Genomic DNA, 17,102 nt, shown 5'->3' on the forward strand with positions numbered 1-17,102 from the left:
CCCAGCTTCACACTGTCACACTGGTTCCTGTTGATGATGTCACTACGTTCATGTTTCCGCCAACTCCACTAAACGCTTTCATAGACCTGGTTGCTGACTTAGACTTAGAGCCAGCAACTCCACATTAAATCGGTGATGTACACGTCTGATACAAGTCTACCTCACACTGAGCATCACAGACACTAAGAAAACCTTCTCAGCTGCACCTCTGCATTGAACAAGTGATTCAAGTGGATTTATCCTTTGAGATTCATGAAGTACATCGTGTTTTTTTTCTCCTACAGCGTCACTGCTTTACCTGTGGATAGCACCAGCAAGAAGGGCCAAGTGAGCGGGCAGTTGCCAGGCAGTGTGCAGACGGGGCCTCAGCAGCAGAGCCAGCAGCTCCTCCTGACTCCAGCCAGCCTCCAACTCGCTCAGCTTCAAGCCCAGCTCACCCTCCAACGCCTTAAACTGGCACAGGGGGGCAACACGGCCGCGGCAGCCACCATTCTCAACCAGGTTCTTTCCAATGTTGCCATGTCTCAACCCCTGTTCAATCAGCTACGGACTTCGCCTGTAGTCGGGAACCCGCAGGGCACCTTCCCCACGGGAGTGCTGGCTTTTCCCTCTTCAAATTCGGCCATGGGCTCCTTAGTGGGTGGGGCATACCACCAAAACCCAGGAAATGTGAGACTGAACCACCCTGTTGGAGGGGGAACAGTGGGCCAACAGGGTGACGAGTACACAACAAAGTCAGGTGCAGCGTACCCGTCTGATACAGACAGGCGTCTCCAGTACAACCTAGCCGGGGTGACCTCCGCACCATCAGCCACTGCTGGTGACGGGCACTACGCCGTGATAAACACTCAAGCAAAAAATATGAACAATGTCAGTTATCAGAGAGATATCTATGTGCAGGATATGCAGCAACAAGCTGGATTTAGTGTCAATGAGCAGAACAGACAGGTTTATAATTCCCCTGGGAATAAGGAGCAGTGGAAAGGCCCTGCAAGCGTGAGTCACACTGGGAAACTGGATATGGTTTCTAATGCAACCGCTGTGTGGACAGCAGCTGGGCAGCCGCTTCGCTCACACACTGAGCTGTATAACCCAGAGGAGCCAACCCCTGACCCCAAATTTAATCACAGCAGTGGGGGATCCTCTTTGGGCTCGAGCGGCACACAGGGATTTGGGGGCTACCAGCCCCTGCAAGGAAGTGAGGAAAGCAGGACACTTCAGCCTTATCAAGTGAATGACTACCATGCTGTCACACCTGCTCAGCTTCCGCACCAGTGCAGCATCTGTGACAAGAAGGTTTACAACCTCAAGGTGAGTGAGCTGGCCAGTCTCAAGCTAAATGCTCGTTGTGCAAATGTAATTGTGCACCAGAAAGTCAACATGATAATTCGCCACGAGCTCATGTCAGCTCATGCATATAAAAATAAGCAATAGTGTTAACACGGTTCTGCTAGCCACCTAATCCAAGATGGCGTCTCTTTAAGCACTACTGTACTCATGAGCTTATACAACAGGTATGCAAGCGCTCCCACGGGAGGGGTGACTCTGCTGGAGCTTCCGATGCCTCTGTCTTGTTTGTGTCTTTGTTTGGCTGGCGTTTGTGTTTTAATGTTTGTGTATGTGTGTGTTTCCAGGACTGGGACCAGCACGTGAAGGGAAAGTTACACCTGCAGAACCGAACGTTGTACAAAAGCGAAAGGTGAGGCGTTTGTCACTAACATTTGTAGCTCAGTGTAGGCTGTGATTGTTACGTGTACTTCCCTCATGCAGCCTTCTCATTTTTGTTTCGGTTGATTGTAAAAAAAAAAAAAAAAACAAAACAAAACAAAAAGCTGTAAGCTTAAATTTGATTAAAATGCTTGTCACCGTGATTTGGTAGTTTCTCCAGCTACCAGCTGTGTTTGAAAATAATAATAATAATAATAATAGCAAAAATTCTTTAACAAAATATAGATTATTGAAGTGCAAATCTCTCCTGGCGGTTGGGGACAATTTATTTTCCTTTTCCTTCCTCTATACCCAGCTGTCTTAATGTTTCTGTGAATACGAGCTCTGTCACAAGATATGAGTGCGCAAGGCAGGGGAGAGGCAGCTAAAATCAGCCTTCTATGATTGTTGCAGCACCGCCGTGGTATCTGTTGGAGCTGGACACTACACTGTCGGCAGGCCTTCTGATGGAGGTCTGAACCCTACAGCAACGAACTCTGCGGTCTACGCTGCTGCTGCGAGTCAAGGTAAGATAACCATCCCAGAGTCCATTTTTGCTGGTGATGGTAGAGCGATGTTTTTCAGCTAGCTGAAATATGTAAACAGCAGTGATAGATGGAGGACAGGGGGGAGTATTTTTAGTTGAGTGAGAGAGCTGGGGAACATACTTTTATAATGTACCACCACGTACTTTATTATAATGGAGTATAACAAAGTGTTTTGAAAGTATTACAAACTTGAATGCACACTTTGATGGGGGATTATGAGTTTTGGTGCAGATTATACGATAAAACTCCAAACACACATCGCTTGTCCTTTTCTCCAAATGAACAAACTGAGCACCTGTTCTCTCTTCTCTGTATTACATATCCCTCATGTATTCACTTATGAATAGTTACTTAAAGCAACCCTTGGGTGGTTCGGAAAGCCAAAAATCCTTGTTGTTCTCAGATTTTATGGAGTCTGTCTTTGTCTGCCGCAGGTTGGAGAGGTGGCCGCTCCGTCTGAGAGCCATGGGGGCATATATAAGCTTTCATTAGCTGCAGTTACATGCAAAGTCTTCTTCCCTTCTTTTTTTTTTTGTGTCATTCTGATTGAAATTGTATCAATGGAAGGTTTGTAGCTTACTGTTAACACGAGATGTGATTCATAACGGTCTGGCATTTACATGCGCTGAAGATTTAACAGCTGTGTAATATCAACATAAGTGACTAGACGAATGCATCATCCATTTGACTTCCTCCACAAGCGTATTAAAACGAGTTCCCTGTAGAGCGCCAGGAGTGCCTCGGAGTCGCCATTTTTGTAAAGCAGAAGAACGCATGCGCCAACACATTTAAATTAGAACAGATGACATACAAAGAAAGAAAACAGCCATAAACCGTGTACATGGTTTGTTTTGTTTTGTTTTGTTTTTTTACTGAGCTTTTTTTCAATGAAAGGTTTCATCTATTTATTTAGAGGTTAGGGTTAGTCAAGGTCATTTGGGCTTTTAAACCAAGTATTTTCTAAATGCATGGCCCGATGCAGATGCCTCTGTTGGTTCTTTGCCCTCTATTTCACTAGTCACACTTTCAAAAAGTTGGAGAATGACATCTGCAAATAAGAAATGTGTTCAACCCACAACTGGTAATCATGTGCATTTTCCAGAAATCTTGAATCCACGCTATCATTATTATTTTATTGTAACATTTATTTTGATTTAAACTGTAAAACACATGATATCACTGGGGAGCTGCATTCACATCCCAGGGCAGTATTGCCACACCTCTTGTTGCCAGTGTGGGCATTTATATTTTTATTCCAACCCAATATTTTCAAAAAAACAAGGGGAAAAAAAAAACAAACAAGAATGACAATTCCAAATTGTTTCCACAGATGTATCCTCAGGAGCCAACACATCGTTCTTGCCAGCTGCAGCCATGAAGACTTATCCAGACGCAGGATTTGCCTTACACCAGGCAGAGTCAAAGGTGAGACAAATGTTTGGATATCGTTTCCACCAGACCTTGGCACAAAATTGAAATTTCGCAACAAGCAAACATTTTTTACAAATGCGATCATCCCATTTAATTAAAATTGGATTGATGTGGCTTGACCATTGTCATTGACTTGTAATAATACACTTGGGGAGAACTGACAAGGTTTCCTTGCTATTCCTTCAGCGTCCCGGGTTCAGGTATGTTATTGTGTTTTATATAGAGTTTGTTTTTCATATTTCTCCTGTGTATTTTGTTTCTTCTACGAAACATTAAAGATGTTTATGGTCCTTGGAAGGGACATGGATATAAGTAGGGCCATGTTTAACCCTATATGACCTACCATAGAAGAAGTCTGCCACAGCATACCTTTTACAATTTTACATGCTGTGGTGCCATTTTTGGGAGTATTTTAATTTGCTATACATCAATACAATCCTTAGATTCCAAATTTTAATAATATGTATTGATGTATGTCAATATTAACTGAATAAGTTGCTAGAAAATGCAATGAACCACAAAAAAAACCCCCCAAAAAACCAATGTTTTTTTAAAAACGCATATTTTCCCAAATACAGAAATGGTATAGCTGCTGGGGCCCAACAGCAGGCATTGTCTGGACCTGACAACTTTTTTCCAGCACACTAGATGACCAGGCAAACTGTGTAATTAAATACTGCCTAGAAAATCTGTGTTGAGATATTTCATTCATCTCCGTTTAGCATTTAATTATTTCGCAGACTCTGGATACAGTCTGAGCTATAAAATACCAATGTGTAACAGGAGAGCGTTTCTGAATAGGAAAATGTTGCTGAGCAGTGAACATTTGTCAAAATATTTATACGTTGTTTTTGACTTTTCTCCTTTTATTCTTAACAATATTAATTTATGACATATAGATTAGGACATATAGATTCTTTATTTTTACAGTAAAAAATTCTTAGGACCAGATAAAACTATATTTTTTAAATTGCCTGCCTTCAGAACAGAATTTTGGGTTGAATAAAGCAGCTGTTTATGTGGGGTCTCAACAGGCCTATGGTCCAATCACGTGGAGTAGGCTGTGGAGCGTCTCACACCACATTTAAAAATCTTTCTTTAACTCTATTAAGAGACATAATCAAACCAATGTCAGATCAGCATTGTTGATATATATAAATTTTGTGCAAGATGTCAGTAGGCTGGATTGTCAGAATATTTAATTGCAATGCAAAAACATGTTAAGCAGACCCCAACAAACTGCGAAGGGTGCACAAAAGTGAAGCAAAAGTAAATGTTAATCTCCTTTCTTTGTGTCTGGCTACAATTAGTTAAGAATATTCCTAAGAACTGCAGTTAGTTTGTTCTTGTCGGATCGTGACTAGGGTTGAAAAACAGCAGCTGCCGTGGGCTCCTATCGAAATAGTCACGTCTCTTGAAATGCACAGAGCAGCTAATGAGCGAGATGAAAGGTGTCTGATATTAATGCCAGCAAGCGCAGTCTCGCTTACAACACACAGTTTCCAAGAGTCAGTTTGCAGTCACAGGCGTATGGCACAAACTATGAAAACGTATTCAGTGTGTGCATTATTTCTTTTAGCTGTTTTCTTTTATTCTTGTAGCATAACCTGCCACCCTTTCATTTTAATGTCCAGAAAATCCATAAAACAATGTGTTTCTGCACATGGAGCACATTCATCTCGTTCTGATGCGAGATGCAGTTTTTGTTTTTTTAAATAAAGGTTACTATTGTGTCTCTCGACCACTTGAGATTTTCACAGGACTTAAAATCATTTCATGAAGAATGAAGCCAATAATTTTACGGGAATAATTGTACTTATCGCTGTCTAAAATTACGGCACAGTAGACTTGTTAGATAGCTGGAGTCTAATCTTCAGAGCTGCTTGTGTTCAGTTTATCATGTGTATCATTAGGTTTTCCATGAATCATTTAGACTCAAGGCACAAATTGTATTTTGTAAACACAAACATGCAATTCTGTGCGATTTTTAGCATGTGAAATGATTGCACTTCAAGAGAATGAGTGAATAGGTTAACCGTTTTTATGAGTGAAATCAGTAAAGGAAAAAGAAAAAATAAGTACAATAGTCAAATGTAAAAAAAGAAAAAAAAAATTACACAGTGACAAATTAGAAAAAGCGAAAACAGGAAAAAGAAAATGTGTTTATGATGTGAAATACAGGCCTCTAGCAGACTGAAGCCAGCCTGTTTAAATTCCATCCCTTCTTCCAAATATTTATGTTGTGTAACTTTGCCTTTTTATATCAACCATTTGTCCTTCTCCGTCTTGCCAAGAAGAGAAAAACTATTTAAGAAGAGTCTGACCTCGGTGATGTGAAAGTCATGGGCTTCGTTGGTCATTTATTGACAAAGAGGTTTATTGGATCAGGGGAAAAATATTTACAGGCTGTGCTACATGAGCTAATGTCATTTGCTATGAACACACACCCGTCTAAGCAGAACAGGTGTTTTTTATTGTTTGAATGTTAAACAGAGCACTCACACAAAAGAGCACAGACAAACACACGCAATTTTTATTTGTGAACCAAAGTGTTTTATGTGCATATGTAAACAACATTTGTAGAAGTCTGCTGTTAAAAACAAACTAAGAAAAGTAAATTTGAACGGGAATTTTAATTAAACTTTTTGTGATCAGAAAGAAAATAATAAAATCAACGATCACTATAAACCTGCACATTATAGCCCATACTCATGCCGCTGAGCACATACAAGCTTAAAAATACATATGTGTGAGTATACACAAATGTTTTTTAGATCAGACTGCATTGTCTGGCGGCCCAGGTTTAAGTAACACAGTAGCTACTGTTCATGTGAAAGCATGAGTCAAAAAGAGATAAACACAGGATTACAGCTGACTGCTATAAGTTGGACAGACCTAAAGACCCCTGGGTCGCACCCCAGTGCAGCGGTGTAAGGTTTCAGCCTGGTGTGAGACTGGTAAAATGATCTGAACACTCTGTGTAAAAACTGTGAAACCAAACTGACGAGCTTCCTCCAACTAGGATCCCGCTTTGTACAAATAAGCAGGCATGTCCTTCGGACAGATCCCAGTCTATGTCAATCAGCGTGCTGTCAGTGAAAGCACCATGCAAAATGGTTGTTATCCTTCACACCAGCTGGCTCTGGTTTGCCAGGTCATGGTGTTATCATAACACATATGGCTGAGCACACTGTGGCAGGTGAAGCCATTATCACTGACTCTGGGCTGTAGTATAGCTGGTACAAAATGTAGATTTATTTAAAAAAATTCAATAAAAACAACAACAAAAAAACCCAGCTGTATCATAAGAGGCGAGGAACTACAATAATCTGCCACCTTTTGAAATGCAAAAGGCCTATTTCAATCACAATTATTTCCCAGTTAAATCTAAATATCGAGCAGATTGTCATCCCAGATTGGATGGAAAGTGTATAGTGACACAACATATCTCCGCATCGTTGGTTTGTGGTCAGCAGAAACAGCTACTGTTCTCAGCCTGCGCCAACTTTGACGATGATATCAATGCTGCGGTCAAGCTGTCTGGGCTTTCTGACATAGACAAGGTTTTACGGGTCAGGCATTAGAGAAGACACTGAGCAGTGAGGAAGACTTTTGTTCTTTGTAGTGTTCCAAGGGCATAAACAGCCTATTCCTGGATCTGTTTATTGAGTACAACTTGCATTGGCCTCTATATGTATATTCTGATGGTAGCAGTGTCATTGGCACAGAGCTGATAATAGATTTATCACTCCTGTGTCTGAAGTTGTTAAATATCATCTTGCAGGCCAGAAAGCATTAAAGTGCGGCATGGCAATTCACCAATCTAGCTCGAATGATCCACGTCTCTTGTTAAGGGATTGTGCGAACAGTAACGCAATATTCCTTCAAATCGGAATCCAAAAAGTCAAAAGCAACCTTAAAACAAAAAGTGCGAGCACTGTCTCAAGTTATGAATCAGAATTTTGTGATACAGAATCACATGTTATTTATAGATTATTCGTGATGAGTGCTTCATGTGTTCTTTGATACAGTTGCTACTGATTACGTTTCAACAAGCATAGTAGAATGACTTTGAGACCATAACCCCCCCCCTTTATACATTCTACTCTTCATGGCTATTGGACCCAGTGTGAAGTGTATGTTAGCTTTAGGTGTTCCCTGAACAAATTCCCTGTAAAAACAGACACCCTGGCTGCTGGGCCAAGGTGGAATTACGGCTCCCGGTCTGCCGCACACATGGGACTGTCTGTCAGGTCTGTCAGCCCAAGAAGCAGGAAGAGGAGGAGGGGCACCAAGAAAATTGCAATTGCAGCATAATGGTTGCAGAAATAAGACACCATGATTTAACAAGCTGAATTTACTGCTTTCTGGGCTAACTGGAGTTCAGTGATGTAAAAGGAACATCAGTAGGTGCAGTGGCTTTTTCTTAAAAAAACAAAACAAAACAAAACAATAACAAATAAAATCAGCTCGTGGTTGTAAGCGACTTATACATTTTCAGGGGGCACATAGAAATGTTGAACAACCGCTAAAACTAAGACAAGTAAATGTGCATTAGGGTGAATAATTCAGCCTGCTTTTAAATTGCAACATCCAAGGATTATTATTATCATCTAATTTCCATGTTTGCTCCCTAAATTCCTATTGTGATACAGACATGAAATAAAAAAAATAAAGAATTGATGGTTGTGATTCAAATAAGGAAAAGATGCACACGTGCAATTTGAAAATAAATGAATCAATATCAAGTTGGACACAATAAGTCTGTTGATATTTGAGCTGGGAATGAAAACGACATGAACTGTTAATGTTATTTGTTGTAATAAAAAGCTATAAAGATAAACTATAATTGGTCATAGACAACATATTGTCAGAAATAAATGAAATGTGGGCGATTAATATAAAAGCACAGTGATTTTAAAGAAAATCCAAAACCATCTCAGAGTTTCACATTCTGCGTATCTCATCTCTGCAGCCTTCTATTGCTCCATTAGGAGGGTTTTCCTCGCATTGCTCAGCCTTCTGCTCATGTTGAGCAGTGCTGGTGTCAAATGTGTGAAATGCCTGAAGGCAGTCAGCTGACAAGACTCTAAATCCAAACAAGAAAACTTTTATTATCACTGCTGCTCTACTGCCAGTGAACTATGAATAGATGCAATGAGGTGGGCTGTATCAAGGAGGGAAATGACATGGCATCCCGTGTGTTAGTGTTGCCGTGATCCAGCAGGTTTAATGAGCACGCACAGCAGCTCAAGAGTCCCGTCCTGTTCATTGTGGGGTTGGCATGTTTGTCAAGTTCACAACTGAACAAAACGGACTCAGCATTTTGCTGGTGGGGGTGATTATTAAATTCTAAATACGGTAAGGTTATGTTCAAAGGATTTTTTTTGCCATGATCTGTGTTGTGTTTCAAACGTATGTTTTGTTTTGTTTTTATTATTATTTGCAGCCGTTTCCGCCCAGAAAAACAACAGTAGGCCGAGTTGTTCACATCTGCAACCTCCCTGAAGGCAGCTGCACAGAGAACGATGTCATCAACCTGGGACTACCCTTTGGCAAAGTCACCAACTACATCCTCATGCGCTCTACCCATCAGGTACAGTGGGCTTCATCGGTTATTTGTGAACGTTTGTCAATTTGTATTTCAGAAACATTAAATTTGTCTCTATTTGGTGGCACATTATTGAAAGGCATACACGTTTAATCAATGAGATGAAGCTCAAAATAAGCACCATGCAGGTGAATGGTTACTGCCATCTCCTCATTTGCCAGATATTTACCTCAAGAGTTGATAGACGCCATAGCAGAGTCCAACAAAAAGAATATGTTTATATAGCATTGCTCTGTGACTACTGGATGTGTTCATGTGTTGGCCACATCAACTTAAAGGTCTGTAATATGTCAGTATTTTGTTTCAGCTGCCTTTGGGTGTACAAAAATCTATTTTAAATGGTACTAATATGTAAAAATTTAACGGACAGTTTAGTTTCCAAAGCAAAATTGCATCCTAAATGCATCCAAGTATTAAATGTCTCAACATCCAAATGACCGACTAACCATTGGGCCTGTTTATGATTATCAATAGCTTTTTTCAGCTATAACTGTAATGTGGTATCACTCAGTTTGCCGTGACCTGCTGGCAGTTTATCTACCAGTACATGACAGCTCATTCAGGTTCATAGGTTTCATTTATCATAATGTGACTGCAACATTAATCTCACCCCGATCAAATTTAAGGCATTCATACTAAAATAATAGTCCTGGTTACACAGAATAATGTGACACTCTTGGGGATTTATTATGGCTATGAAATGTAATACTTTGCAATAATAATTTTGAAAGATTCACTTACATCGACCCAGACAGATGTGAAATACTGTATGTTATATATCATACAAGAAAGACCATATCACTCTCAGGATGGCAATATTGTCTACAGCAAAATTTTTCTTTCCCTATCAGGCATTTCTGGAAATGGCCTATGTCGAAGCAGCTCAGGCTATGGTTCAATACTATCAACTGACTCCAGCAACGATTCACAATCAGAAACTTCTCATACGAATGTCTAAGAGGTACAAGGAGCTGCAACTCAAGGTAAGACTGACAAACAAAGTAAACAGCTAGTTATTGGGATTTTTGGCAGAGCTAAAAAGTTCTTTTCTGTTTAGAAACCAGGAAAAGATGTCCAAACAATCATTCAGGATATTAACTCTCAACGGGAAAGGGATGAAATGCAAGAACTTGAACAGTAAGTCAGTCAGTTGTTTGCATTACTGAACTATTTAAGACACTATTATTGTTGGGAGGCAAAATGGAAACTGTTTGACGGGAAAATGTCAGTTTTGTTTTTTGTTTTTTTTTTATCTGACAAATAAGTACTTAAGTTGAATCACTGCAATATTTCCCAACAAGAGTTATCCAATACAGTGTACAGTTTTAGATCTCCTGTCTTATGTCTGCAGCTACATGCCAGAACGAGCACGTTCCCGTAGTCCTATCAGCCGCTCTATGAGTCCTCACTCCCACAGCCCCAGTTTTACCTCGTGCAGCTCAGCCCACAGCCCGCAGGGGCCACCTGTGGGCAGAGTTCCAGAGAGGAGCAACAGCCTTGGCCCCTGCCGGGTGTCTTGGGATTGGCCGTCACATTCAAGAAGGGGTGAGGATGAAAGGGAGCGGGATGACCCATGGAGGAATGGCGGAAACATGGACGACGATTGGCCAAATGGACGGGGGACTGATCGTCGGAAGGCCTACCAGAAACCCTTGGATCATATCAGCTCAAGATCTATAGATGAGCGAGGAGGGGGTGGCGGGGGCGGTGAAGATCGGATGAGGGGCAACAGAAACTGGCACTCACAGGGTAGCCCTCAAGGCTTGTCTTTCAACATTTACAGGAACATGGAGGACGACTTCCACACAAAAGAGCAAATGTACAAGTCAGACAAGCCTCCCAGACCTCCATACCAAAGGCATGATGCAAAGCTAAAGAGGAGGGATGGTGGTGACTACCACGGTAGGCCGAGGCACTCTGAGTTTGAGATGAGTGAGGAGACAGTTTGCAGAACATCAGAGGAAAGGAGGCAGAGTTCGCCAGGCAGGGGCAGGAGCAAAAGGACAAGCCGGAGGCACGCCAGTGAAGAAAAGCACGAGAGAGAGAACACTACTGAAAATATTGTGAGTAACTTTTGCAAATGCACATTACTGCCCATGCATATGCTTTATGTGATTTCTACCACCTAAGTCGCTGTTTTCCTCAGGATCACCAGTCAAAAGAAAAATCTGTTTCACCTCGGCAAGCCACTAAACCTAAAGAATCTGCTGAATGTAGTAAAGCTACAGATGCTGTAAGTGAACACTTTGATCTGTATGGACCCTCATTTCATTCTTTACCATTTAAACCTGTTCATGATCTCCTAATGGCTCTTTCTTTCATCCATTTGACTAGGAGAAAGGGTGGGAAAGTGGAGCGGACACCGATGAAGAGTCTTGGTATCCTAAAAACATGGAGGAACTGGTCACTGTTGATGAAGTAGGGGGAGAGGATGATTCCATTATTGAGCCCGACCTTCCTGAGCTGGAGGAGTACGTGTCCTGCCCCAAAGAGTCTACAGAGGAAGAAGCAGCAGAGAAGAATGCATTACCTGCACCAGCCTTGGAGGAGCAGAACACATTGAGCAAGAGATCTGACCAGGATGAGGCCTGTGGGAATACTGGAGACCAGGCTGAGACGTCTTCGACTGAGAAAACGGGACATGTTTTAACCGAATCCAGTTCTGAGCAACAGGAAGTCAGTCAGGAGACTCCTGAGATGCCAGTCGCTAATCTGTGTGACTTCCCCAGTGAGGAGTTCAAGGCTGCGCTGGAGGAGACATGTTTAGAGGATAAAGTAACCAACACTGGGCCATCAGAAGAGCCAACTGAAGATCATGTCAGAGAATCAGAGGACAGCAAGGCCAAGGACGCAGCACAAGTCATGGAAACAATCACAAATGGGGCACAAATCAAGGCTGGCGTTCTTAAAAAAGGTACTTTCCAAATGAGAAATTAATTAAAATATCAATTCAAGGATAATACGAATATAGATTTAATTTCAGGATGACCCATTAATTGTTACACAAACATTTTCACACAGAATCTATTTTTAAGTTTTCTTTTCTTTTCTTTTCTTTTTTTTTTGCTGCCAGTCGTTTCTGCATTTATTCCTCTTTTGTGCCAATTCAGACCAATTATTTTATCAAGCCATAGTCCTGGTTTTACTATAGACATTATAAAATAGAATTAATCAATACAAACACGTGTTGTTACTATATAGTCCTTATGGGGCTGACTTATACTGCTAAACATTTAGCAAAATTGTCACAAAACGGGGTTGACAGAAAAAAACTTGCACACTTAATTAGTGAATATCATATTAATAGAAAACTGGGAAACATCCTACACATTGTCCATCACTTTTGATAATTTACAAGGCTTTACAATTTAAAAGCTTCCAACATTTAAATTCCTTTCAACTCATACCTTAAATGTATTAGAAAATTAGAATCTGACATGGATAGTTAAAAAAGTCAAACAATGTGGACCAGACTTCAGAGAGAGAAAAAAAAATCTAGTTTGTAATGATTTTTTTCATTTTGCACCTGCAATGGTTTCCTCCCCCGGCCCAGGTCTCAAGTTCTGTGCAAATTGGTTCAGACTGTGTAACTAAGGAATAAATTATCAGCTTGGTTTGGATAAAATATATAATTTCAGGAAAAGTTTGTATCTTTCCTTAGTGGATTTTCTGTTTTTCTAATAAATTAAACGCCTTTCACAGGAATCGAGGCCCCTTCACCATCTCCTGAGCAAGACAAAGCTGTAAGTGAACACAGCATCCCTTTGGGTAAGCGTAACGCCGTTTACTACTATTCTGAGTGCATTAAAACACGGTCGGTTTCCTATTTCATCTGTAAATCTCATGATGCTTTAAATGGACTGAGGTGCCATAATAATGATAAGATTGAACCAGGTTTCAATGGCTGCAAATTAATAATTAACTTATCCCGATACACCTCAGACTATTTTTAAGCTTTGCCACAACGCGGGCGTTCATGGAGTCTTGAGCCGTTCGTCTTAGTCCTAGAAGATACAGTGTTATCAAATGCATCATTAAGCGCACCGACAACCCGGTGCATTAGCACTCTAATTGGTTGTAATTGCTTGGCCACTTGCTGACCTATTTCCAAGAGCAGATAGCCAAACACACCACGCAAGAGATGAGTATTTATATGATCATTGGAGCTACAGTGACAAAGACAGGGCCTGTGTTGGACCTACAGCATGGAGACATATACCAGTCCTGATGAGGTGTGGCGCTCAAGAGCTGTGTGTGCTGTGAGTTGTGGGGTTATTTCTGTTGTATAATCCCCCAAGATTGAGTCTGACTGTCCAATGCAAACTGTGTTCACTAAGTATAAAACACTGAGGAGCCGTCTGGTTGTTGTTGCGCCCACCTTTTTCATTTTTTACTGTCACAATGATCTTAAACGGGAATGCTGAGACTCAGATATATGTTGAAACGTAGTTAGAACTGGTTGTTAAAAGACACGTCTGAATGACATGCTGTCGCAATATCAGTGATCTTGTAATTTAAGTTCATCAAATCAAGATAAAGTGGTTGTATGGGAAGATAAACAGAATCTTGTTGTGATTGAAGATGAGAGCAGTGTTTTGAAAGGTGCACCCGTAGCAGAGATGCCACCTTGTTCAGCTTGCTCAAGGGTATTTTTAGAAACACCATTGAACCGCAGAACCTGGCATTTATCTGCCTATGTCATTATGATTTCTGCAAGTAAATTCTGATATTTGTGTTTGTTGTCTAACAGGAGTGGAGTTCATTGTGCCAAGGACGGGCTTCTTCTGTAAACTCTGCGGATTATTCTACACCAGTGAGGAAAACGCAAAGATCATACACTGCCGCAGCACTGTGCACTACAGAAATCTGCAGGTACACACTGCACAGCGAAACACCAGTCCTTCGGCTGACAATGATGACGAAAGGTCGTTTGTGTGAAAACGTTTGACATTTTCAGAAAGCTCTCCCCCCTGAATTATACGAGCACGTTGAGCCTCGGGAAATCAAATGCGTGTCTTTGTGCAGTGTGCATATATGCAACCTGTGGACATCGCTCCACTGTACTGAAGGATTACTGACTGATTACATCAGCTGTTTTTGGGTTAGTCAGTAATCTGTGTGTCATGTTCATTGTATTCAGAAGTTAATTTATTTTAACTGAGTGCCTACGCAATCAGCACAAATTGTAATGTTTGTATTTATAATATTGATTACTGATTAATAGTATTTAATCAGTGAGAAATACTGCTTTTAACTTCTACATTTATTTGACCTTATATGGCTAAGTGAAAACTCAGCTATATTCAGACATTTTATCCTGCAAATGGTTAATTGATGAAACAATTGAGAGATTGCTATAATAATGAAAACACGTGAACACAAATTTAGAAAAAGCACACTGAATATATACCGACATACCCCAGCACACTCAGATGCCTATAAACTTGCAAATGTATTAGGTTTCTGATTATTGGCGATTCAGCACAGCACCTTCTTATATGTCTCTTGTCCTGGGAGTTCAGCCAAAGCCAGATGAGCAGCGATTCCCTCACATTTGATGGATTACATTCCAAGAGGGAAACAAAAAAATGTTTTAAACAGTTGTCCTGTCCATCAAAACCTTGTGTGTGGGTGTGTGTCTGAGTGTGTGTGTGTGTGTGTGTGTCTGTCTGTCTGTCTGTCTGTCTGTATCTCCTAATTCTTAATAGTTTTACATAAGTGTTTGTAATTTTTTGACTATAGATTTGTTTTATTTTACTCACACAGTTGAACAACAGTAGTTCTGAATTTTAAAGAACATATAACCATTAATTTACAATTCTTGAATAGGGGAATGACTATGTGACTATAGTGATACAGTCCATGTACTTTATCATAAAAAATTCAACAGTTTCTGATCAGTTTCAGTTTAAATCCAAAACAAAATCACAGTTTTTCAACACAGACCTTCATTAACAAAAATCAAGTGACTGCAGTTCTGGACACTTTTAACAATGTAATGAAAACAGTTTTTATGATATCAAGCAGCCAGAAATGGGGTTAAAATTACTCAATTATCGCCCCCATGCACCGTACATCGTTAACATTTAAAACTGAATTCCTCCTTTTTTAAAGTTTTTTGACATTAAAAAAAAGACGTATTTAATCAACAATATTCAATATTCATTCAACCTGCCTCACGAAAACACTTAGAACACAGACCTTTGTGTTGTTTAATTCACAACTGCTTTTTTAAAAATACAGTTGTATGCGGTGTATATTCGGATATATTTTGTATTATTGCTTTTTACTCTTTCTTTCTCCCGCTCCCCCACAGAAATACCTATCTCAGCTGGCAGAGGACAGCCTTTCAGGCAAGCTTTCTGAACCTCCTGCTGTGAAGTGACACCAGTGTGACCTCTCACCTCTTGGAAAGATTTATGTATGATGTGAGTGCCAGGCTGTGGTCAACTACAGCACAGGTAATGTGACACATGTGAAAGACAGAGAATGTGGACTTTGATTATCAACCACTGGTTGAGATATTTTGTGGAGAGGGATAGCCAGATATCTTAAATGTCACTGACCATCCCCCCTAAAGCTCTCAGTTTTGTATATACCTACAGTGTTGTGTATAGTGAGGCCACAATATTAAATTGCAATGTTCTGCTTCCTTTTGGCTTATTTGTTTTTTCTTACAGTTTTGATTTATTCTGTTGTGAGGGATTCTTATTTCTTCATATTTTGCAAATGAAAATGTATTTATAATGAGGCTGAACTCAGGAAAAGACAGACTTATACAGGGTGATCTTCTGTTAGTCCATTTTTCAAGTTTCAATCAACTATTCTCATGAGATCACCTCATTTTTAATTTGGTCCGTATATCATCTTAGCAACACTTACTCATTTGTCACAGTAAAATTACTTGAAATATCCATCAAGGAACCTTTTTACTCAGTTAAAAAGCTGGGTCAGATTCTCAGGTTTGTTGTATTTGTTAAGCAGATCTCAATGTATAGCATGCTATTTTTTTGTATCTTCAGGGCTTGCAGTTTTTATTTAATTTTGTGTCATTTTGTGCAATAAAATATCTGTCAGGTAAAGAAAAATGCACATCATTTGGACTAATAATGATGCTGCCAAAGATCTTTATGTTAGAGAAAATTTCAGTTGAATTTATGAAGTTAATTTATAAAGGACATCTCAGTCATATTTACCAAAATATAATGCCTCAAATAGAGTACCTTAAACTGGACCATGTATTTAATTAAACATGTGATTTGTTTCAAAACGATTTGCTAAGCCAAGCTCTGTATTTGTATACTGTGAATATTGATCCTGTAATATTAATGATGGTGTTGTTTTCATATGATTTTTTCATGTGACTTTTCTTTTCTTTTTGATGGAAAAATATCTTCAATAAAAGTTTCAAATATCTGAGTTGCCTCAACAGCCCATTACTCTTCTAACCTATCACTGTGTTTATAATCTTATGCTGTCATGAACACCCCAGAGACAGGGTACCGTTCATCTTCCATTTTCTTTACCACATTGTGACGGGATTTTGTAAAAGGTTTGTTATGACAGAGCGCCCCCACGTGTCGAGGCAAACTACTAAAAACACAATTAATCTGCTCAAATACTTGTTGTTTTGCATTTTGCACACATTTTCACCGTCGCGCGTTTATTTTTGCTTATTTCCACTGAGTGTAATCATTATTAACAATCACAACATTGGCAATGTGAAAAGCAAACGTTGTAAACATTGGTCGGACGCAGGACAATGGGCCGGACTGGGTGCAGTTCACAGCGCTAACAGCAGATGG

At 40.1% G+C, this 17,102-nt stretch overlaps 1 protein-coding gene across 1 annotated transcript; it reads left to right on the forward strand.

Moving 5' to 3' along the window:
• Positions 1-252: 252 nt before the first annotated feature.
• On the forward strand, positions 253-16,606 carry rbm20 (RNA binding motif protein 20). Its single transcript, XM_029497285.1, has 13 exons — positions 253-1,311; positions 1,635-1,699; positions 2,122-2,234; positions 3,586-3,691; positions 9,150-9,282; positions 10,149-10,280; positions 10,355-10,434; positions 10,649-11,360; positions 11,444-11,530; positions 11,635-12,211; positions 13,000-13,065; positions 14,048-14,169; positions 15,614-16,606. The coding sequence occupies exons 1-13, from the start codon at positions 253-255 to the stop codon at positions 15,680-15,682; spliced, it is 3,321 nt and encodes a 1,106-aa protein (XP_029353145.1). The 3' UTR covers positions 15,683-16,606.
• Positions 16,607-17,102: the final 496 nt, after the last annotated feature.

This window comes from Echeneis naucrates, chromosome 1 (assembly GCF_900963305.1).
Source record: "Echeneis naucrates chromosome 1, fEcheNa1.1, whole genome shotgun sequence".
Lineage (NCBI taxonomy): Eukaryota > Metazoa > Chordata > Actinopteri > Carangiformes > Echeneidae > Echeneis > Echeneis naucrates.